We start from the raw sequence: 24,641 nt of genomic DNA on the forward strand, positions 1-24,641 counted from the left end.
CTCTCTTGATATTTTAATATATACCTTTACTTGAATGTGAAGCTTTTTATACAAAACACATGTATTATATATACACAAGCAATACATTATGTATATGCACTATATATATTATATATATTTAAAATATGTATTTATGTGTGTGTATATATATTAATTTCTTACTGATCAATTCCCACCCTGGTGTGTCAAGGCCCTCTCTACTGTGGGCTTGGAGTCAATGTCCTGCCTCTGTCTGTGGACTGTGATACACAGCAGCCCATGGTGTCACATCCTCAGCATTGGAGTGCTGGGCTGCACTGTGAGGCACATCCAAGGGCTCTGTGCTGCTTTCCTGCAAAGCTGTAAATCTTTCCTCTGAAGATTTCATTGAGAAATAGGATTCCTGCTGCATGGCAGCATGAGTTGGCAGTTCAGGAAGGAGAACAGTCACAGCTGTGGGATATCAGCTAAACCAGGCTGATTGTCTCTCCTCGATAAGTTTGGTGCCAGCTGGGGACACAGGAAAAGACAGATTTAACACTTCAAAGCAGAAAGCAATAGATCTTCTTTTCATTTAATTCAGCTTCCTGGGGAATCAGCTGTAGAAAGAAGATGCTGGTTGCTCAGTGCCACAGTTCCCTGCTCTTTCTGCACATCTTGGTGGCACTGTGCTGTCCCCAAGCCTCTGCCTCAGGACACTCCGGGCTGGCAGCAGCTGAGGGGAAGGCACAGAGCAGCCCTTGCAGTGCCACAGCTCCTGCTCTGCCTCCTGGGATGTCAGCTCCCTGCTCTGCCTCCTGGCCTTGCATCTCTGCCACTTCTTCATCTCCTGGCAGGATCTTTGCTTCATTTGTAACCCCAAATGCTCAGGATTGCAGCAGAATTGCTGCTCTTCAGTAGAGTTGGTGCTATTCAGCATAATCCCTTCAGGGTCCTTTGCATAGGCCAGATCTAATCAATACTTCAGGAATACCAGTGCAAACCTTAACACAGTGATAGAGTATTTCAAAGACCATGGAATTAATTGTATTTAATGGACGATGAAGATTTGTATGTATTAAAGTAATTGTATGTTTTGAAGGATTTGGTGTCCACAAAGTGATGGGATTTTTATATAATGTGATGGAAGACAGAGAAACTTCATTTGGTGTCTAGGTTTTGCCTCTGGGTAATAGTAATGGATGAAAAACAAACAAGGAAGATGTCACTGAGGATTGCCCAGATCCCTCTTTGTCATTCTTTGCTACAAAAATACAGTGAAATTATAAAGCTATTTGGATAAAGACAAAGAACTGAAGTGATTTCCTGGCAGTGTGGGCAGCCTTTGGATGACCTCCTGGGTAATCAGGCATCATTGCATGACTTTGCTCCTCAGAAGCACAGAGTTGTGAAAATCTAACACAGTTTCCCAGGGATATTCACTGTATGTCCTCAGCAACCTGATTCATTCTGGTCTGAAGGTGGGTGTTGTGGAGGGAAGAGCTCAAATGTTTACAAAAAGTTTGACAGCTACTGTTGATTCCTGTAATTTTGTAGAATTTCAAGGAAAAATTGCCTTCTATTGTGAACAGTTGATAAAATGGTAATGTTTAGCTAACATTAAATGCCAGCTCGGGTTGGTAGCTATTGCATTCATGATTTTAAGGAAGAAAATGTCTTTCCTTCAGTTTTCAGGGGAGCTCTGTCCATGAGCTGTTGCTGGGGACACTCAGCTAAAAGCAGTAGCTTGCACTGTTCTGGGCATTGTCATGCTCCAGAGGTGGGAACTGTGAGCACACCCTTTCCCCAGTGTTTGATTATACATTTGAAAAATGTCTGGTTACTGGTGAGACTCCAAATAAATCTCTAGCTCACAGCACAAAGTACCTGCATGGCTTGTACAGCACAACATAGCTCTGTTCCAGGGGATCTGGAGACATCCCTGTCAGGTAAGATACATGGTTAAAGCTTTTTTAGTGGACTTTAGATATACAGAATTATTTTAATAAAATAAAATACAATATGCACTTAGTAGTACTGTTAGCAAATGGTGACACTGCTGTAAAGAACACACACTAAACAAAATCTTCCATTTTAGGAAATACTACATAGTTCTTAGGAAAAGTCCTGAAAAGGGGTAATCTCTGGTCGTTTAATTTGTCTGTATCACCCACAAAAATGTATCCAAGTATCTCACAAATGTTTGGTATTGATGATGATGAGAACACCCTGTTCTTAGAACTCAGAATTTGGGTTTATTCCTGTTCCATTACTGCAAATCTCATGCACTGCAATGCCAGGGGAGGACATGTCTGGGACTTTGTTTGGAACCAGTCTGCAGTAGCCATGGTGGTTCCAAGCAGACTGTCTGGCCATGCTGAACGAGGCCATGGCACAGGGCTGAGCTCCTCAGGTGCAGGTGCTTGTGGTGATGGGGGCCCAGAGCAGCTGGGATTGCCAGGGGACTCAGCTCCCTGACCTGCCTTAACTGGCAAAACCAGGAGTGTTCCTGTAAAAGCCAACACAAAAATGAGGAGCAAAGCTAAACAATCAATCCAGTACTGGCAGTCATTGTATCTAAAGGGCACTTGAGCTCACTGGTTTGAAGTGTGCAGCCAGAGGAGCTTAGAGCTGACATTTCTGGGGACAGAGAGCACAGAAAGGCCTGGGCACAGGCTGTGGGGTCACAGCAAAGCTGCTCTCAGGAAAGCTGCTGGGTGCTTGAATTGTTTCAGTGGTCTCATGTGCCAGCTGCAGGTGTCTGTGCCCTGCAGAGAACCCACAGAGAGGGAAGGGAGCAGCAATCAGAGACCTTCCCTGGTGCTGAAATGAGAACCTGTAGTCCCAGATTCAGTAACAGCAGGCAATACCCTGCTGAAAGAGATGGGAAATGTAAAAACCTCTGGTTTTTTTGGTGATTCATGGCATTTTCTCATGGAGTGTGTGTTGTAGGCCTGTGCTGGAGAACCTAAAGGACAGAAAAACTTCACTCATTCCAATTTCCACTGGTTGTTTTAATGCAAGACAGTGTAAGCAGTGCATCAAGTTATCATCCTTATTATTAATAAAAGAGGTTGCCTTTTTTGTGCCTTCTGAAGAATATTCCTTCTTGCCCTCTACCATGGGCTGCTGTGAGAAAGAATAATTCCTCTGGAGCTGCTGAGCCCACCCTGCCCTCACCTGGCACAGCTGAGGCCAGAGCCTGGATCAGACCCTCCCCTCCTTTTCTGAAGGTACCTGGAAGAGCTTCAAGCTGAGGTGAGAGTTTCTTGTCACTCTGTGCACATTTTTGTTTAGAGTATTGGAGCCTATAACTTTAAAAACATAGTTTAGAAGCAAGGTATGCTAAAACAAATCATTAAAATGGTTTTATTCATTCAAATTGCAAACTTTGTCTTGCAAAAAAAGAAATCCTGTGCTTTGGGCATATCAGCTTTGTGTGTAGCTGTCTCTGCCCTTCTGGTTTAATGCCATTAGCCAAATGTGATTTTCCCAGACTATTTTGTCCTTTGACACATTTCTCACTATGATTTTTATATTTTTTAATAGAAATGGTAGTAGTGAGAAACAAATTTACTCCCTGCTTTGAAACATGAAGAGATGGAATTAAAAGCTGCCATTTTCCAGAGCAGGACAGGATGATTTCCACCCGTTGGCCTTCTGAAGGAGTATAGGGACAGTGGAAACGAGTCTGTAGCTGCAATAACAAAGAGCCACAACATTCTTAACCTTCTGGAAACTGTTAGAAAAAATTCAATGTGACCTCTGCCTGGGTGGGACACAAGAGTCCACAGGGAAGTCTTGTCTCCCATGGATGCAGCTGTCTTGTGTTCTGGTGCTCTGAGGACTGCTGGGCAATGGTTTGAAAGCTCAATCTGTGTAGAGTGTAAGTGCATTAATTCCAGTATTGACCTGGGACCATATTAATTATATCTGGGCCTTAATAATTGTTGGCTTCAAGCTAAAAAGGCAAATTGATTTCATTGATGTTAAAAATTTGCCTTGGTGCTAAAGGCAGAGACTTGCTGTACACACAGCATTTCCTTTGAAAGGATGAGTTTAATTGGGGTGTGGGGTGCCAATCCTGAGATGTTCATTTGAGTATTTGTAATGTGTATGAAGCAATTCCAAAAGACCTTCAGTGTTTTTGTGACCAAGTCTGTGGTAGCTTTATGATGGAGTATTCCTGACTGCAAGCTCAGTCCAGGGAAATTGTTCATCAACTGTTCTTTGGTCCAGCCAATTGTTTTACTGACACCTACAGTGCTAATTAATTCCCAGCCTCATGAAATGGAGACTCTTGTCTCTCATCCCAAAGCAGGGAATCAGCCCTCAGCACAGCCTGTGACTTTGGATTATTATATCTGCAACCAACTTTTTGTCAATAATGCAGCTTTGTAAGTAGAAAACCCCAATTAACAGTGGCTGTCCATACACAGACTTTAAATCCTGGCATTTGCAGAGGCAGCACATGGTCAGTACAGCCCAAGGGAATTCCTGCTGTGTTTGGAGTGTGATGGTTTCATGTTGTCAGGTGTAACAGGGCCAAAGAATTGCTGAGACAAAAGCTGACATGTGGGAGGGCCCCAGTAGTGTCCATATCTCAGAGTTCACCTGAGGCTTTGTTCCATTTCTGAGCTGTGTGTGTGAGATGAGAGCACTGATCCATGGAGAGGCTTTTTTGGGAACAGTTTATATTGTCTTTAAAGCATTGATCAGGCAGATACTTGGAACACACTACTTAAGGTCCAAATCAATTTCTTCTAGCCAGAGCAGTTCAGTGTGGATGGTCTTATTTCTCTATCTGAACAAGCTAATTATTTTGGGAATTCACTGAATTATCAGTGAATACCTGAATTATCAGGGAAGGCTGTGACAAGGCTGGACCTGGGTTAAAATGATGATTGTTACCAGGTTTTCCTGCAGTTCTGTAGGAGCAGCTGAGGCTGCACTGTGCTGCTCTAGTCCTTTAGCATGTTATTAAAGCTGCCTGGCCTCTCTTATTGAGTTGGATGCACTCTGGCACCAATATGTATCACGTACGAGTGCCTTATGTGTATAAAAGGCAGAGTTCCTCCAAGATCCTGCCTGGAGGGAATGAATCCAACTGACTCAATACTTTAAATCACATCTTTATAAGAGAGGAAATTCACCCTTTGGTTACATTATGGAAGAGAAGCATTTTAACTGTAATCACTGCTACAGGAAGAGTTTATCCTGTGTGTAAGGGTAATGCAGTTTGCAGTGTGACCGTGGGTTTGAATGGAAAAGCAGCCCTGACAAATAACCCCTTTTACAGACCTGATGCAGCTGCTTTGTAGCTACAATTCTGGACATAAAACTCCCATGTGAGAACAAAACCCAAGTGAAAACAAATGAGACTTGCTGTGAAGCTGTCCCAGCCGCCCTGTCACATCTTCCTTGGTGGCTGAGAATGGCCAGGGCTGTCCTGCTCATTTGTGTTATTTCTTTGCCCAGGCCTCCTGTTGAAGCCTCTTAAATTACACTCTTGTAACTGCAGACAGAAATTTGCAACATGTCAGTAGTGACCACCCTTGAACTCCGAGTGAGTAAAATGCCACTGAAACTTCCCACCACTTCCATTGCCTTCAGCTCAAACCCTGAGGTGCTTTTGTTCCCTGTTCCAAGCAATTCCAATTAGGGACCAGAGCCCTCTCCTGTTGGAGAGGCCCCAGCACAGCTTTACCAAGGCTTTAACCTGGCAAAGGCTTTCTGACTTTGCTCTTAATCCCACGTTCAACAAATGTTTGCAGCAAAATTCATGTGAATTCCTGTTGTTAGATCAATTTGTCAGTATGGACAAATTGCTGGAGGGGCTAATTGTGAATCTTTCTAATATAATTAATTATTGATTAGTGTTTGATAGGCTGAGGTTTAAAAAAGAAAAGGAGAGAACATTATGAAGAAAACAAAAAGAGTTGGTGCCTTGTATCATAGGAAAATCTTGGTAATTTGGGCAATAACTCCTAGTGGAGAATTCCATACTTCCTAACTTTTCTTCTCCATTTTTCTGCTTGTGACCTGCAATATAGATGTGAAACTATAGCCAAATAACTTTTCAGGAGAAACTGAGCCAGAGTAAGTAAGGAAGAGAGCTCTGGGGTGCTGAAGGTCTCATGTAATCGTGTACCTTTACAGCCAGACAACAACAGAGGGCAATAGATCTCTAGAAAAGATCGCGGCTGCAGAAGGGTTTCCAGTCGATGACGGTGATGGCGATTTCGGCAGCTCTTTGCACGGCCTCGCTGGGATCATCCAGACACCGCTGGAAGGTGTCCCTGTGCTCCAGCAGCGTCTGGCGGCCCTCCGGCAGCTCCGCCAGCAGGGTGAGGGCTTTGATTGCGTTCAAACGCGCTTTGCTGGTTTCCTCAGCAACCAGCGCCAGTAAAGGTGGAATGGCTGCAGCACCCATGGCTGAGGATCTCCCTGGAGGGAAAAAAAGTGGCTTTGAAATGTGTAATGACATCTAATTCCCATCCTCTTGGACTGACACGTTCCATTCCCTGCCTGGCTGCAGCTCTGAACAGCCCTGGAGGTGCAGTGCACAGAGGCAGAACATGCTCTTCTTTCAGAGACCAAGGTTGGCTCCCAGCTGTTTATTTTTAAGGAAAAAGATCTTCCATGGTTAACTTTATCTGCCTTGTACATTAGTATTTCATTTGCAACAAATTATCCAAAAATACATGAGGCACTAAATGATAGAATATGTTTTGGAGGGGGGTGAGGAGTGGAATTTGTTAGATGCCCTTAAGAACATCCTCCAGTCTTTCATTTCTAAAAACACTTCAAAGACCGAGATCCACTCCTGAGTTGTCTTTGGAAGCCCGAGGAAGGTTTGCAGAGGAGGACTGGAACACAACTGCTGTTATTGAGTCTTTTATGTCTAATTACTCATTCATCACACTGGAAATTTAGCAGTTAGTATTTTCTGTGTCATGTAAGTTACTTGGGAGAGCTACAGACTTTATTAATATTCATTGCTCTCCCAGCTGTGAGAGAGGAGCTGCCTCTAATCCCAGAGTGTTTCCAGAGAGCAGCGCTCCTGTGCTGAGCACTGGTGATTGAGCACAGCTCCAGTTTTCTGGATCTCTGTGTGGTCTGGACTGGAGTGGAAAATGTTCCCCCTCTGGAGGGAAATGATGCAGGTGAGGTAGATAAATAACTTCTTGACCTACTTAGGGGAATGAAATGTGAAATATCCTGTCCCCCCCCAGGCACTGTGACGAAGCAGCAACAGTGCTAAAGTCAGTGGTAAAGAAATGTCCCAGTCCGAATTTCTTGACGAGCATCAACACTGTCAGAAACCGAGGACTTGGGGAGTGTGTGAGAGCCAATGTTTTGTTACTTTAGTTGCCGTAGAATTGGATTTCCAGGAGGTACCCCAACAGAATTGCCTCTGTGTCTCACCCTGAGGTGTAACAAGAGCGAACATCAGCGCTCCCGCTGAGTTCACTTGCACTGCGGGCTGCGCGTCCTCCAGCAGGCTCAGCAGCACAGGAATCACCTCCTCCTCAAACACGGCGATCTTGCCCTCGGCGTGGGAGCTGTGCAGAGAGGATGGGTAAAGCGAGTGAGCCCCTGAGCTGTGCCTGCTGCCCCTGCAGCCCCTGGGCACGCCCGGAGCCGCCGCCCGGTGCCAGCAGCGCTGCCACAGCCCCTGTGCCCCCTGGAGGGACTGTCCTGCTGCCCCCGGGCACCGAGGGGTGCCTGTGCCTGTGGCTGTGCCTGTGCCTGCTGAGCCCACCTGCGGACACGGGCCTGAGGACACCACACCCACCTGCCTGCACGGGCTTCACTATATTCTAGGGTATTTTTGGGAGATACCTGGATTTTTTAAAAAGCTTTCTATGGTACACCGGACACTGATGGGCAGCTGCATGTAACAGAGTGTAGGATTAAGGGTGTTGCTGGTCCTAAGCGTAACAGAGTTACAAACTTGGCTGGTGAAGCCTCTAGAGATTTAAAAACCTGCTAAATCACAGGGGTAAAATGAATTCTTCTCCCAGATCACCTTTCTGTCTTTCTTTCCAGCCTCTCTAATGAGAAGAATATTTAATGTGGCCCAGCCATTGCAGGGACCTAGAACATAGCTCAGGTCCATATTTCAGTTGTATGTTGCATTCTTTCTATGGCTCATGTTAATGATACTCTTTTCCTCTCATACCTCTATTACAGGACATGAGGAAATCTGTAGTGCCAGTTGATATGTAAACTACATCAACTGCAGACCTTTTTAAATTAGACATTTATTGAACACTTATTATATTTTCTGATTGCAGTACAGTGGACTTAAGTTATTCCTTTAATCCATTCTCTGATACACAAATTTAATATAAAGATTGCTTTTTCTGACCCATCACTGAGGTATGTGGCAGCCTGTGGCAGAAAACTATTTCTGTCTTCAATCCTAGTGAAAGTTTCCAAGGACCTCTAATTTTCTGAGAGAGAGCACTTTTCAAAAAACATAAGGGAGATTCTCCCTACCTCTATAATGGTCAGAGTTCTGTTTCTACAAGATTTTTCATGTAAGATTTTTTTTCCTAGCAGTGCTGTTCCAGGAAAAAAAATCCCGATTCCACTGCCAATACTGAAAACAAACAGAAGGAGAAGGAATGACTGATGAGCATCTGCTTTCTTCAGTGATTTATGGCAGTTAGGAATTTTTTAAGCCCCATGTGTCCTATTTTGTTTTACCCATGTGTGCATTCAGGCTGATAGTGCTTTACATGTGAAATGTGGCAGCTTCAGTGTGTAGTGGAGCACAGCTGTAAATGAATGGCATTTATTTACTGCTGGAATTAGTTCTGAATTTACTCCTGAATTTATTCCTGAAATAATTAGTTCTTTCTTGGACTTAAGCATTAGAGATGTTTCTTTACCTGATTTCTAAGAGGACCCAGGCTGCTTTGCTCCTGATGGCTGAGTAGGGGTGTGAGAGCTTTTCCTTCAGCACAGGGACAGCACCAGCTGCCAGGGCTTCAGAAACCTCCACACGGAGGCAGTTGGAGAGGGTACCCAGGATCAGCTCCTGGATCTCATCCAACTCTGTCTCCAACTTCAGGACCAGTGGGGGAATCAAACCAGCCTGCAGGACACCACCAGCCCCTGCAGAGGGACAGGAAGGGACATGGGTGAGAGCTGAGTGCAGCCACTATTGCTACCTGCACCTGGAATTGCTTCAGAGGATCAAAACACATGTGGGAACTCATTTCCTTACCCAGAAGTGGAACTGAGAGATGGAAAGTACTCCAGCATCCCTTGTTTATAAATGTACCTCAGCATTGCTTCTTTGGGAAGCTTCCCCAAAACTCCTCTAAGGAAATCAATACCAGGTAATAACCAACATGACAATTGCTTTGATGTTCCCAGTTTCTCTGTGATATTTCTCCCAAAATTATCCTTGCAAGGAAAAGATAGGAAATATATATCAATTAAAAGTCACCTCCTATGCAGCCTGTCTAACTGTTCTCAACATGAGCAGATGCCAAGACAGACAGAGATGTTGGCCTTTAGAGCTCGTTCTTTTATTCTCATGGTGGTTTCTGGTGGGGGGAAGTCAAGATTCTGGGAACTGTCTGCTTCCTCACACATTTCTTTGTAGTAGTTCTGTCAAGGCAAAAATTTAAATTCTGAACTTTCCAGCAGTCAGTACTCTTGCACTGGCTCCTAAAATATAACATCAAAGGTAGAGAGATCATAATTTGCCCAGCAAGTGATGCCTTTGCTATGAGCAAGAGTCTGATTTGTACCATTTCTCACCCTCTACTAAGTCAACACTCACCAGCAATGCCAGGGGAAAGCAGAATGTACTGTCCACGAGTAACTATGTGAAAACAAAATTCTCCAGCTTGTCTTGTTGCTAAGACTGATTCTTTGGTTGCTATGAGAAATGTGGCTCCTTTCAAAGTGATTCATATGTGGTTAGATAAGGAAGTTTTGTGGATAAGAGTCATCAAGGTATTTTCAAATGGATCTTCACAGCAGAGACAAGTGGGAAAGACATTTTCATGACCCTTGGTAGCGCATAAGAAAAATCCCTCACCTTGATAATTGGGTGAAAAACAGGATTCTAATCTAGAGGTTATTCTGTTGTACACATTTCTGAGACTTTGCTAATACTGAACAACTTCTTATGGTACTGACTCATTAGGATCCACGTTACAATGCCAAGGCCAAGAAATGCCTTGGGGTGATATTACAGCTTTACTACCTGTGCTGCATTTGGAGGTCAGTTTCTGTGAGAATTCAAATAAATAAGGAAAACCAGTTCCAAGACAATACACACTGAAGGCTAACAACATTTTACAAACAAGGATTTCTCTTTGTGCCAGAAAGGCAAAGCAGGAAAAGAAAGTGAAATAATGTTCTTTGAAGCTGTGGCTCTGTGTGTCACTGCACAGGGGAGTTGCTGCTTTCACTGTGAAAAAAACCCAGCCAACCCTGTATTGTTCCCTGGAGGAACAAAAGAAACTTATCAAAGAGTAACTCCAGCCCACTGATACTGTTCCTGCAGAAGGATGTGATAAAGGACACCTGCACTCTGGCTCTGCAGAGGACTCTGGGGGAGGGCCCCTGGGAAGGAGCCCCAGCTCATCCATGACCAGCACCACCCCCCTGGACAAGGATTGCTGGGGTTTGGGTTGCACATTGTGGGTACAGAAAGGTTTTGGCAGGTTAGAAATATGGCTGGGAAATTCTCCATGCCTTATAGAATGCCAGGCAGTAGGGAGCCCACTAGTGAACTGCTCCCAAGGAAGCAGACTAAAGCACTTAAATCATATCCAGAATTCCTTCAGCCACACTTCCCAACAGTCTTTTGAAATGGCCTATGAAATACACGATTTTTCAAATGCAATTTTTAAAACTCCTCCCAAAGTTTTCCATGAAAACAAACTGTATGGCCTGAGTGCATGGAATTGGGATCCCCAGACTGCTCACAGTCACTATACGCACTTCAAATTCTGGGTGGAAATCAGTACAGAGTGTCAGTTTGGGAGGTACAGTTTCAGAGGAAGAGCAGTAAATCAGCTGTGACAGCCCCAGGCTCACACTGCCTGTCACAAGCACCTGTGTGTAGCTTTGACTCACATGGATCCCAGTGCTCCTTGGGACAGTCCATAAGCAAATCCTTTTGCACAGTGCAGACACACTCTGGTTTGAGCCCAGAGAAACCACTGCTTGATTTAACCTAACTCCATCTGTCTGTAACAACTGCTGCTGTAGCATTCCCTCTGCCTCCCTCGTGCTGGGAGATGTACTTGGCTCTTTCCTGTTTTTTGTGCTTGCTTTCAATACTTACTAGCCATTTTTAACCCACCATGTTAAGTTTCATTTTCACTTTGCTGGAATTCCCTCTTTTTCAGGACTTCCTTGCTAAGTTCTCTCAACCAGCATTCATGTTTCACTTCTTTCTGTCTGAGTGTTTCAATTATCTTTAATGTATTCCACCAATACATTCATGCAGCCAGGGCTGCTTTCACTTGCCCTTGGTTTTATTCCTTCCAGTTAATGTTTATTGACCTTCTTTGCCTCAGTCATCCCTCATTCATTGCACTTCATGTCTTCTTTGGGTGCTGGCCTTGCTGTGGCACTGCAGTTCTGGGTGTGACACCCAGCAAAGCCACTTTGTGTCACTTTGTGTCTGTGTCCATAAGCTGCTAAGGTACAGTGTTGTCTAGAACAGCTTTGATTTTGTACAGCCATTAACCAATATTTATTCTGGGGCTACTGATCTCATCTCATTTTGTCTAAACACTTGGGATGTTCTAATGGTTTTTTTTTAATTGATTTTGTTTTACCAGGCTGGGTTTCTGTACCAGGAGCTTTCTTGTCTACTGTTTTTGTCAAGTGGTCTGAGCTCAAATGCTGTCGTGCTATGAGAGGGAGCTTCCCAGATATAAATATAGAAATCAAGATAAATTGTTTGACCTTGTCAAAAGTCTCAGTGTGGTGAAGAGAAAGAGGGTGGAGAGGAAAGGCCATCATCAACAACAAAAAGAGACTACCTAACACTGAGACTGAAATTTCCATGTGGAAATTCGTCATGATTTTCCCAGGGGAACCACAGGTTGAAAGGTCGAGGGAGGGAAAAGGGAGGAGGCAAAATCAGTGGCAAGTTGTCTGGGATCACTTGTAAAGGAGAGAGGTCTCAGATCCTTGGATCTTAGAGGGTGAGCAGTAGGAGGGGAAGGTAAGCTGGGGTTTGGATAGTCCTGTACTGAAAAATACAGTGGCATCCTCAGGATATTGACTTTTTCATTAAAACACTGCCCTTTCAAAGGGGTTTGTCTATTGCAGAGAGTGTTCTAGATACCCTGGGCCCAGTGAAGTAGCTGGGAAAAATGTTTTCAAAATGCAAATAGTTGCATTTGCAGCTGCATAGTTAACGTCATTATTGATCTGTTTTTCTGAGAACTTGTAATCTTCCCTGGGGCTGCTTTTTATCTGAGCACTCATCTCTTCCTTCTCATAACTGTCTGGCCACTCTCATCCTCCCTTTCCTGATTTTTTTTCAAACAGGCCCAAAGAGGAGTTGCCATTTATTCAGTTCTCTCAGTATGGCTGTAGGGCATGTAAACAAGTTCAATTTAGTAGAAGATGAAGGAGTTATTTACAGTACATAAGAATGGTGTTTTGTTTTGGTTTTCAATTACATAAATCCAATCATATTGCAAATCCTTTTCCTTGAAAATGTTGGTTTTCAACTCAAAATGGTCTGGTCTGAAGCATGTGCCTCATACATGGCCACAAAGTGATGATTGGTGTAATAGAACACAGAAAAATAATAGGGAAACACAGATTCTTTGTTGGCACCTTGGATGTGTCTCTGCCATGGTCACACAAGGATTTGAAATGCTCAGTACAGGAATTGTGCTTAGGAAGGGGCACAGAGGAAAAGCAAAGCAGAGGCAGGGGAAGGGAATCTGTTGCCTGGCACCACAGGCAGCTGGCACAGCCCTGGGGGAGCTGGCACTGCCCTGGGGGAGCTGGGACAGCCCTGGGGAGCTGGGACAGCCTGGGGGAGCTGGCACTGCCCTGGGGAGCTGGCACTGCCCTGGGGGAGCTGGCACGGCCCTGGGGAGCTGGGACAGCCCTGGGGAGCTGGCACTGCCCTGGGGGAGCTGGCACTGCCCTGGGGGAGCTGGGACAGCCCTGGGGAGCTGGCACAGCCCTGGGGGAGCTGGCACTGCCCTGGGGGAGCTGGCACTGCCCTGGGGGAGCTGGGACAGCCCTGGGGAGCTGGGACAGCCTGGGGGAGCTGGCACTGCCCTGGGGGAGCTGGCACTGCCCTGGGGGAGCTGGGACAGCCCTGGGGAGCTGGGACAGCCTGGGGGAGCTGGCACTGCCCTGGGGAGCTGGCACTGCCCTGGGGAGCTGGGACAGCCCTGGGGAGCTGGCACAGCCCTGGGGGAGCTGGGACAGCCTGGGGGAGCCACTGGCTGAGGAGCCAAGTGATCCTGCCCAAACTCCCAGAGCAGCAGCTCTCTTGCTTCCCTGCAATGGTTAATCAGCATTTCAGAGGCAAGAAAGGGTTTCTTACCCTTGTGAGTGCCCCCATACATGACAGACACTGGCTGACAGTGCTGGGTGATGCCTCCTTGGTGCCAAGAGTGACACTGTGAGTGACAGCTGAGCACAGGGGGTGCTGCCCCTGCACACCTTCCTTAATGACTCCTTGCTCACTACTGTTTAAATGGAAAAAATATAATTTATTCTGGGAAAATCTCTGAGTCACCTGTCACAAGAGCACAGTTTATGAACCTTGTAGTAGCTTATTTAATGCTAAGATTCAGCATTTTGATTCTCAGTGCTCCCAGCATTGTGGCTGTGTCGGGGAGCAGAGTGAATATAAAACTGGAAATGTTCTAAACCTGGGCTGAACTTTCTGGTGAGCTTGGAGCAGGAGGCAGACCACATTCCATGAGTTACAGCTCACCTGCTAGAACCCATCAGCTTCACCAAGATTCCTACCTGAAGAGGATAATTCTCTTGACCTCTTTGAAAATCAGAATATTTTGCTCTTCTTTGCAAGAATAGTTCTCTGTCTGTCCATGAGAATTTCACAGGAACAAACAGCAGAGTCCCAAAGGAGGGCTGTGCCCACAGACAGAGGCCACCTCTCATCTGCAAGGACTGAGGGCTGGGAAGTCTCTGTTTATGTGAACTGAAGAGCCACTGGGATATTAAGAGAACTGAGGAAAACACTGCAGAGGTTGGATCAGACTAGAAATAGTAAACAGTTCTGGATCAAACCATTTCAAATGGAGGCATTGGCTGGAGGCATTTATCTCAGGAGAGCCCTGGGGATTCACCAGGTACAAAATGACAACCTCAACTGTAGTGTCTGCCAGATCTTCATTAAAAATACAAGAGCATTATAAAACTCTATAAGCTTTATAAAACCATGATGTGATCTGCTTTTGAAGCCAATGAGAATTTTTCCAGTACTCAGGATTTTGGGATGCTGTCTGAATTAAAGATATCACAGAAATTAAGGTTATAAAAATATTAAAAAGTCAGCAGTACCCTGCAGGAGCACATAATGTGGCTGCCTCTGGGGATGATTTAAAAACCCAAAATGTTTCCAGCATTAACAAGGAACAGGAAAGATTGGTCTGATAAACAAGAGGTTCCTAAGCCTCAGTAAAGAATGAAAGAGATTCCTGCATATCTTGTTTTTGTTTTTAGAAACTTTGTTTGGACTGTGTGCAATTGTAATATCAAAGCACCACTTAAAAAATTAACATAGAAACTACATCTGATATATCTGCATTATCTCCTCTGGTGTAATTTAGAAATCCAAGAAACAGGTTACTTAAAAAAAAAATTGTCATTTTGATAGTAATTAAGACTACCTGTGACCACCTGCTTGAAAGGAGTGTGTTTAATTATTTATATAATTCATGGCAAATGAAAAGAGGAATAATATCTAAACAATTAAAAAATTTTAGAACAGAATGTATTCTATCATATCTCTAAAAACTCTGAGAATGAATTAGTTAGAATAGACTTGTGTTTCACATAGAAATTATCCAAAATGAGAAATAAACCCTGTGCTCTGCTTTTGTACAAGAACTAGGTACAGCCCAAGATCAGTAACTGACCCAGACCAGACCCCTCATTCTGACTGAGGGCAGTGTCAGATCCTTCAGTGGGAAATCCCCCAAAACAAAGATGGAAATAATGAAATCTGTTCTCTGTTGTGACAGTGCATAATCCAGAACTGTGGATTGCTGCTCATTCATGTGCAATCTGAAGGCAGTCTCCACAATGAAAGCAACTTTTCCTTCTTCTACTGAAACTACATTGACTTGCTATCATATACAAGAAAGCAAACAATCAAAATGAAGGGGAAATATTTTTTTCCTAGCTCAAGTTGTTGATAGTCTGCCTGTAAATTACAGGATAAGCTGTGCTATCTTTTGCAGGGGTTTTATTTAGCCCTTTGGAACTCCAGGTGCTTGCGCCTCCCTTTTAAGTAAATTTCTATATTTCCTAAATTTGTAACTTCATCTATAGACACCCTCACAGTCATCCTAGGTATCCAAATGTGTGAATGCACACAAACAGCATGCATATCACTGATCTTCCATGCAGATTGATCACACAAATTGGGAAATTGCTTGGTTTTTATTTCTCTGACAAAATATAATATTTTACAAAATAATAAAAATCAAAGAAAAAATTATAAAAATTCACCCAGAGGGTTGGAGGTTTTTTCCTTGCTCTTTTAGATGAAGAAGGAAATGTCACCCTGAAATTTATTATTTTCCTCTACAGGGAAGACTTTGCCAAAATACATGGAGGAAGGAAAACAATCTGACATGGGCGCTACTCCTGCCAAAGTCCTCAGATCAATAAGTGCAGAGAAAATTAAAGCCTTAGGATAACTACTCCCAGAAAGCTGAGCCCCAGCCACTGAGGCTATCCCATTTCTGATTTTCCAAGTGAGAATTTGTCCTTGTTTTCTGCTGCTCAGTGATGGGCATGTGCAGCTCTGAGATGAGTTTGAGAGGGAGCAGTGCAGACTTTAACCATAACAGACTCTTGAATTTCAGTTTCCACCAGCACCCACTGGGACATACAACATTCACAGAGGGCACTGCATTTACTGTGCCTGACAGAAATCATTCTGAAGAGAACCTGGACTGGCACATCCACAAAACTGACTTAAATCTTGGATTTTGTACTTCATACCAAGCACGTACATCAAGTGTTTCCAGCTCCTGTAGCAAGTTTCAGTCACAGAAAAATTGATGCTGTAAGGTGAACATGACATTATCAGTTTGACAAACATTCATATGGTTATTACTTCCATTGTGGCAATTTTTAGAGATTCCTGTGGAGAAAGGTCTGTCTTGTCACAGAGGTTTGTAAAGATGTGTGAGAGCTCATTTCCTCCAGAGATTATTGTCTGGCTGGCTGGGGAGGAGGGAGGCAAACATTTGTTTCAGGCAAGTCAGTTGAACAGCTGAGAAACAATTCAGAGCCATTTTTCACTAATAAAAAGATTTTAAAACTTTAAAGTCCAACTGTCTTACAAGCCCCTAATGTGAGAGCAATGCACAATTTCAAGTTTTCAGAAGTTCTGCTGAGAAAATAGGTTGAAAGAAAAAGAAATCTTTCCTCTTTTGGGGCAGAGTGCCAAATAATTAAAGCAAAATGAATGAAGTTCAAGAAAGAGTTTTCTTAACTATCTTAAATTTCTATACCTGGAAGTTACACCTCTGCAACTGGAATTCTGCATTACAAAATGGCATCACACAGTCAAGTGACCATTAGAACATCTTGGTTATCTTTAAGGTTCACCTTCTGTAACCAGTGAATTAACCCCACACATGCTCAGGCATTAAAGAACATTTTTTTCAGTTTTGTTCCTTAGGAGAAATGTGTCATTAAGATGGTGAAAGTATTCTCTGAACTTCCATAGTACAATTAAATGGCAATCCATCAGAAACAGAGGTATATGAATGAGAATGTTTATATAGAGATTTGATTATACCACTGTCAAACATTAAAAATGAGAGGCTTAAAGCAACCAAATATCTAGAATTAATTATGTGTCAGATTCTGAAGAATTTTGTCCTGAAAATTAACATAAACTTGCTTTGAAGATATGAATCATTGCACAGACTGAAAACTGAACAGACTGAAAGACTGCAAATAGTGGTAGAAGAAAACAGGAAGAAATTAATGGGAACATGAATTCAGGCTCATTGTGTAGGCATTCCTTTTTTACATTTTCTCCATTGTTAGAAGGGCAGGAGATATGTTATATGTATTTGTTATGTGTTATATGATATATTATTTCAAAAATTACCTGACAGAAATTTCAAAGAAGGTGGAACTGGAGAAATTGTAGTGCTGACAAATCCACTGCTTGTATTTGCTGGTCAGGCCTGCTGGCAAAGCTGCAATGAGACAATTTTATCCTACAGTTCACTCTGCTTCCACTGATGCCAAGTGAGCACAACTGACTGGTGAGAACTGATAAAAGCTCCTGAAAAGAAGAATACACTACTACAGGTGGGTGAAATCCTTTTCTGCATCAGATGCTCTGGCTTGGCAATTTTGTTTGTAATGAGAGCAGAAGAAACAGATCTTGATTGGAACCACAGGCCCAGATGGCTGCACAACATGAGTGGAGCTGGGTGGAGGAGCAGATTGAGCCTCCCCTCTCAATTCCATGTTTTCCATGGGAAGCCATGTTCTTAAGGAAAACTGCTTTCTGTACTCCATGAAAATTGCATTCTGCTCAGACTGAGGCTCTACAATAGTGCCTTCCAGTGTTTTTTAGCCTATATTTTATTTCAAGCAGTGAAAAATTCAAAAACCCTAATTGAATACGAGCCTGCCAAGGTGTGGGCTGCTTTGAGGATGATTTGTTTTTTAAAGTACCTCCCCAGTAAATGCTGGGCACAACAGCAAAATGAAGCTGTTACTTAACCTGAACCAAAATATTAGGTCTAGCTTCTGTAAACATGCCAGATTAAGCACAGGCACTTCAACAGTACCACTTATGTGCTTATCTATTAGAACATTATTTACAGAGGATTCAAAACACTGCTAAACAGAAACAGAGAACACACTTAGTGTCTAGTTTGTACTTTCTATAAGTGGGCTGGTAGATAGATGGGAAACGCTCAGAGTTTCTGTAGAGGCAAAACCACCTGTGGGACTGGTGTTGAGTAAGTGGACAATTATCCAAACCAATTACTTAGTCCTGACTGCAATATTACAAATTTTTAAAGAACTGGACTGGCATTTGAAGCCCCCATAGTAAAGCTACCTGGATGTTCCCAGCTCTTCTTCCATAGGTTTCCAGAATTACCTTTGTGTCCTCAAAAAAAAATTGTCCCCATTTTAATTTTTTTAACTACCAAATATTTTCTGTGTATCAGACACAAGGAAGTTATAGAACACATAAATAACAGTGCCTGATGAAATTGTAGTTATATCTTGTGGTTCTTACATGCAGTGGAATTATCATGCTTAAAGGAGGAAATGTGGAGTCCAATTAGAACATTTTTTTCTAAGTATCTATTAAATGATCTAAAATCCTTCTGAGGGCCCAGTTTGGTACTTCTTCATCTGGTAAGAACAAGAACAAGAAGTGGCAAAACAAAATATATTTAAAATCAATAGATTTTTTTTGTTTGTTTATTATTAAAAAATTTAAACCCTCACTAAATGCCTACTGATGTCCTCAAGTGGGAAGGACCTACTTTCAAGCCACTCCTCAGTGAATATTTAATCATTCTTATGAATTGCAAAACCCCCAACCAGGAAGATTTAGAGGAAGGAAGAGGGTAACTTAAGAATAACCAACAACCTGTTGCTCAGACTACCTTAATAGATCTGAAGCTGGTACAATTTATTTTAAAACTTTGGTTTCAAAAAAATCCTGGCACTCTAATTGCATCTCCTGGTGTAATTCAAAAAGATTTCTATCTCAGGTGGTGTTTTCTGTTCAACCTTCATGGATCCTTTGTTGTATACTTTACTAAGTGATCCCTAATTTGGGTTAACATTGAGGAGTTTTGTTCTGGTTTTTACTCCATTCCTTTGACCTTAGTAGTGAAAAATGAACAAAGAATACTTTAATTCACCTTTTTTTTTTTTTTTTAAATAAAATAATGTAGTAGTCTTGAAGAACAGTCTCTTTACCAAGAACTATGTTCCTTTATCTTGTTTCACAGTATCACTGCAGATTTCTTCCCATGGAGGCTCTGAAGGAATAGGAGTGCATGGATCCATCCCAAAGCTTGGGATAAGCAAGGGCTGCTGTGGAAAGTTTCCTGCACAGGAAAGTCAAGGTATTTTCCCGGGCTCTGGGAGAGCAGCTCTCCTCCAGCTGCTGGATTTAGTGTTTGTTTTTCTCAACTTGGCTTCAGTTGCAACTGCTGATGCAGCAGCTGAAACAAAGAGCTGCACGCACAGTAGGTACACAATAGAATGTGAAGGGAGGGATGTGAAGCACTCAACATTTGTAGGTTTTGGTTGGTGTTTTCTTTTTAAAGTTCTTTTTTAGTTGATTGTGATATCAGATGTAATGCATTGTCTGGGTTCACATTCTCAAATGTCTCATTATTTGCTCTCATAGGAAGAGTAAACTGCTGATATTAAGCAAAACCCTCAGTTACCTGAAGGGTGAGAGAAGATAAAAGGGAGAAATCCTGGTAGAAAGTGAATTTTCATCCTAAATGATGAAGCCAAATGAGGTCAGGCTGATACCACCTGATAGAAGGTGCATTCATGATTTTCCCCACCATCTCACAGTCACTGATACAAAGCAACAATATCTCAGATAGATATAAATATCAGATCCCAATCATCTGTACATGATGCTATTTTAAACTCTTCCACGTGAGAAAATTGGTTAAAAATAAAAATACAGCCCTTTTATTCTTCTTTAAATGTTCTGTTCAGTTTTTCATGCTGAGAGAATCACAGACCTGTCTATAAATATCTAACCCAGATCTACAATTGCTTGTTAAAAAGAGAGTGTTTGGTAGAAGATTGAATGAAATACAAAATGTCTTCTATTATTTTTATTAGAGACCAGATGTGGCCTCTCAATTTACCCTCTATCATTTGGAGATGTACATTCACCAAGAACATTGCATGTGTGCACATAAATATTTTCATGTTGTCATGGTATAACAAAGGGTAATTGATTAGAAAAATCCCTATGGGATTTTCCACTTAAGAGCACATTTTTGTTTTAGCACTATTGTCTTCAAAATAAACATGTAAGGATGCATCTATTTTGATTGATCCAGCAGTGAACAGGCAGGGCTTTGGCCTTTGGGTAATGAATAGCACTGGCAAGTTGAGTGGAACTGGTGCAGCCAACGAGCCCAGGAGCTGTGTCTGGGGTGCTGCACCTCAGCAGTCAAACACTGCTCCCTCCAAACTCCAGCCGCTCTGCTGGGGCAAAAATGGTGGCATAGAAAGGGAAATGGAAATCCAGTCAGATTGCACAGGTCCCTAAAATGACTCTTTGTATTTCCACACAAACTATTCACTTTCTGTAGTTATTTCTGTGCATTCAGTCTATTTACAGAGCAAAACATTCAGAGTCCTGGGCTAAGGGCCTGGATTTCTGTGCTGTTTGACTTTGGCATTTAATCACCTGTCCAGGCTGTTTGGAGACTTATTTCTCTTTAAATTCCTGTGGGACCTTAGCTACATGTAATGCAATCAATACATGCTGAAAGGCCCTAATTGATAATTTCTGGATGCAGGACAAGGTAAAACTGAAGAAAACTTAGACATATCTGCTGAGGCATTTTTCAGACAAGTTGGTTTTTAACTCTGCCATTAATCAACAGCAAGCTTCCATATGATAGTGTTGAAATAATAGCTCCTAAACTTCTCAGAGCTGTCCCATTACTCAGGTACTGCATGTCTGTAATTCCTTCAGTGCCAACATTTGATCTATGCTCTGGTGCCTCCCTCAAAGCTGGAGGAAAGCAGGTGTTGTGTTCTAGCAATGGGAAGTGCCTAAAGCTGCTCTCTCTGTAGACAGCATGTGAACGATGATCGTCCCAGCCAGGGTGGTGGTGCTTGGTGCTTTATTTCTGCCACACTTGGTTAGTGTGTGCAAGATGCCTTTTCTCACATATCAAGTACTATGCTAAAGATACATGTAATGTGACAGTTTCTATAGTAACTACTTGTTCTTTATGGAATTGCAGATTAAACCTGTACACCTTGTTATTGTTCTTTTATCCTATTATCTAGACTACTCAGTTACCACAGATACTTTTTTTTATTCTATTCCCTTGCCAACATAACTATATCAGGGATTTATGCATTTGCAAGTAAAGAGTATATATGAAAAACAGAACACTTAAAAGTTTTAAATTGACCTCTATCTGATCTTCTAAATGCATTGAGATGTTTGTGCATGTATATTGAAAGCTAAAATTTCAAAATAAGGCTGCAGAAATATTTTTATTAAAGCAGGTCAAAATTATGATTTGAATATTCTTGTTTTGCTGGGAGAACAATATAAGTTATGTATATGACATTTGTTTTCTAACAAATTTTTCTAGAACAAGTTTGCCAGTCTAGATGTACTGGCAAACTCTTCTAATGTGAACGACACCTAAGATTCCTAATTATAGGAAAATTTTCTCAATATGGTACACTGATATTTACATGGAATTATTTCATTATTATAATTCATCAATGCTACAGCTCTGCTGATAATATCAGTACTGGAAGTGATATCATTTACAGGAATCAGATGTTTTCTGCTTTGTATTATGTTAGCCTTATTGTGGGAAAAAATGCCTGCATCCCGTCTGTGTGTGAGTCTCTGTTGCTATCTCCAGCAGAAGTGTATCAGTTACAAATCAAGCTTATAAAATTAGCAGTGTAGGGAGAAATCAGCTACTTGATCAGGGCTGCAGATTCAACAATGCAAACTAGTATTGTAGCCAAAAGGAAAAAGACACTAGGAAAAACGTAAAATATGAATTGGGTAAATCCATTAATGAGATAAAAAGAAAATTATACTCATCGTTAATTAAAAAAAAAAAAAAAAGCTGTAGTAAATTACACATACACAAATGCAAAAGGCAGAAGGGGAAAATCAGAAAAAAAATCTACGCCCAGTACTGAGAGCAGCTGAGTGACGGTAGAAGCGGAAAGCAAACAGTAGATAAATTCCGTGTAAGTAAAGAAACTGTTTTTTCTCCCTTTACCCTTGACCGTATCCTTCCAACACGTATGTGGCCGGTTGGCCCTAAACCACGCATTGTGAAATGAGCCCTGGCAGCGCAGCCGCTGCCGGAGCCGGGCAGTGCCGCGCCGCAGCGAACATGGACCCGCGGGTGCGGATGCGGTTGTGCAGAGGCAGAGCCCGCGGCACGTCTGTACCCGCACATTATGTAACGCGGGAGAGCAGCGGAGCGAACGAGCCGGGGAAGAGGCACAAACCCCTCGCTAACAGCGCCCGGCTCCTCCTGCGCCGCGCTGCTCCGGGCGGGGGCTGCGGGGCTGCGGGGGCTCTGCGGGCCCGGCCGCCCCCCGGGCGGGAGCCGGAGCGGAGCCGGAGCCGGAGCCGGAGCGGAGCCGCCCGCCGGCCGCGCCGCCGCCCCGCCCGCGGTACCCCCGCCGTTGGCGTGGAAACGGGCTGGCGGCTCCGGCTCCTCCTCCAGCGCCAGCCCCGCGCTCCCCCTGCCCCGCTCCCCGGCGAGAGCGAGCAGCACCTCCCTGTCTCCCGCGGGGGGCCGCCGGACAAGTGCTCCCACGGCCGCCTTTAGAACAGCCCGGGTTTTTACGGTTGTGTTTTCCAGGGAGAAGATGGGAAAGGGCAGGTTCCTGCTCCTGCTGGGGCTGCGGGGCTAGTCCCTGCAGTCGTGGTGTGTCTGCTCGGCAAATCACAGATGCTGATGTGAAAAAGGGCCAAAGCAGAGGAGAGGCGTCAGTGGATGCGAGCGTTTGTACTGATGGATTGAGGAGGTGGAGGCTGCCTGCCTGGTGCTGGAGAGGTGAGTGCAATATTCCGCATTTCCTTCTCTCTTAAATCAGTTCAGTGATGAACATTTCCAAAATAAGAAAAAGCACTTCTATAGCCAGCAGGAAAAGATGTAATTTTGAAACAATAAGCTATGCTTCTGCTGGACAAAAAATATGAGTGTCACTGTGAGGTAGGAACATTTCGCTGTGTGTAGACAAAAAATAGTAAGGGGAGGCAGGCTGCTGATACAGTGAAAATGACCTTCTCAAGGGATACCGGCCTTCTATTAGCTACTGCTTCAGCTTGGGCCCTTCCTCTAAAAATTAAGTGGTCTCCCTTTCCTAGCCTGAATTGTAACCCATTAATAGCCAATACCTGAGCTTTAATAAGATCTGCTGTGTCCCCTTAATGATTCAGGAAGATAATCCGCTAGATTCTGCCTGTTGGGAGAAGAACCTCCACGCTATGTAGCACCTCCTCCCAGGGAAATGCAGCCTGGATAACATTCTATCAGAAAATACTCCTGCTGCCAAATTTCTGTAATAAGTGCTCCTGGTAGCAGCCTCATGTGCTCACTGGAAGGATGTGTGGCTCTGCAGAGCCTGGATGCGTTCCCTCTCCGTGTGTGCCCGTGCATGTGAAGGAATGAGGAGGGTTCATATTAATCTGCACCTGTGGACGGCTCCCATCTGCACTTGTGAACCACAAGTTTTTTGATATCTTTGCATTTGCATTTTGGGAGAGTGCTTCATACACAAAACCTCCAAGCCTTCAATGTTAGCTGAGAGAGCTGCAGACAAATAGATGTCAGTTTAATTTCTGCTCATAGAACTGATCTGATCTGCTTTTGGCTGTTTCACTGTAGAAGCCGTTTAATGTGTCTTCTTGCAGTATTTATTCTGCAAGATATTGACCTATCTCAACATTTTCCTGGGAAGATTTGAGAAAAATATCACTAGATTTCCCTCCAGCATTTCTTTATATTTGTTTATAGCCATTTTCTGATAGCCTCACACCCAAAAATTGATTTTTATTTGGGCTCAGTATTTCGCGCCATTGTGGGTCACACCCTTCGGGTGGCCATCAACATTTCATCCATAAAGGTTACAACAGCAGGTCAGGTGCTCTGAATACCTACTTGTGGATCACAAAGGGGCAAAAAGTGAGTGTGTATTTTGGACTTAGGGGAAATTTTGTCTGACTTTATAAATATAGATGTTGGAAGTCCGAGCTGATGCCTTAGGTGCTGTTACAGGCAGAAATCCTCACTTTTCTTCAACAGGCACAGATTTGACAGCTGAACAGACACAGCTCTGCAGAGCAGAGTGTGTTTTGCCATTAATGTGGCTGTCTCCATCACATCATTTGTTTGGAAGCTATCATGCAAAAAGCACAGATCCCTGCCCTTGGATTAAGGACATTATCAGAGGAGAGGCCTGTGTGTATAGAAGGGTGAAGATCCAATCTTCAAGCAGCCAGTGGCAGGTGTAATCAAAAGAAAACCTCTTAGTTATAAGGCATATTTAGGAGGAAAACTCATGCTATCTTTTGTTACCAAAGCACTGATTGCATTTTCAAAGAAAGCCCTTCTGTGTACATATGTATGCTTATAAGGAAGAAAAGCTGATTAATTCTGTGCAAGGCATGGAAATTTCACTCTGACAATACAGAGAGGAATAAACTCTGCATG

At 43.2% G+C, this 24,641-nt stretch overlaps 2 protein-coding genes across 2 annotated transcripts in view; one reads left to right on the plus strand and one right to left on the minus strand.

Annotated features, from left to right (window-relative positions):
• Positions 1-6,145: 6,145 nt before the first annotated feature.
• RSPH14 (radial spoke head 14 homolog) overlaps positions 6,146-24,641 on the minus strand; it is a 72,446-nt gene continuing 53,950 nt past the window's right edge. Inside the window, exons 5-7 of the mRNA XM_058037131.1 lie at positions 8,859-9,084; positions 7,387-7,523; positions 6,146-6,405 (exon numbers count right to left, since the gene is read on the minus strand). Coding sequence (XP_057893114.1) covers positions 6,146-6,405; positions 7,387-7,523; positions 8,859-9,084 — 623 coding nt within the window. The remainder of the gene's footprint in view (positions 6,406-7,386; positions 7,524-8,858; positions 9,085-24,641) is intronic.
• The window catches only part of GNAZ (G protein subunit alpha z), a 49,768-nt gene continuing 47,772 nt past the window's right edge, over positions 22,646-24,641 (plus strand). The window contains exon 1 of the mRNA XM_058037130.1: positions 22,646-22,982. The gene's annotated coding sequence lies outside the window, so the exon portion shown is untranslated. The remainder of the gene's footprint in view (positions 22,983-24,641) is intronic.

This window comes from Melospiza georgiana, chromosome 18 (assembly GCF_028018845.1).
Source record: "Melospiza georgiana isolate bMelGeo1 chromosome 18, bMelGeo1.pri, whole genome shotgun sequence".
Classification (NCBI taxonomy): Eukaryota; Metazoa; Chordata; class Aves; order Passeriformes; family Passerellidae; genus Melospiza; species Melospiza georgiana.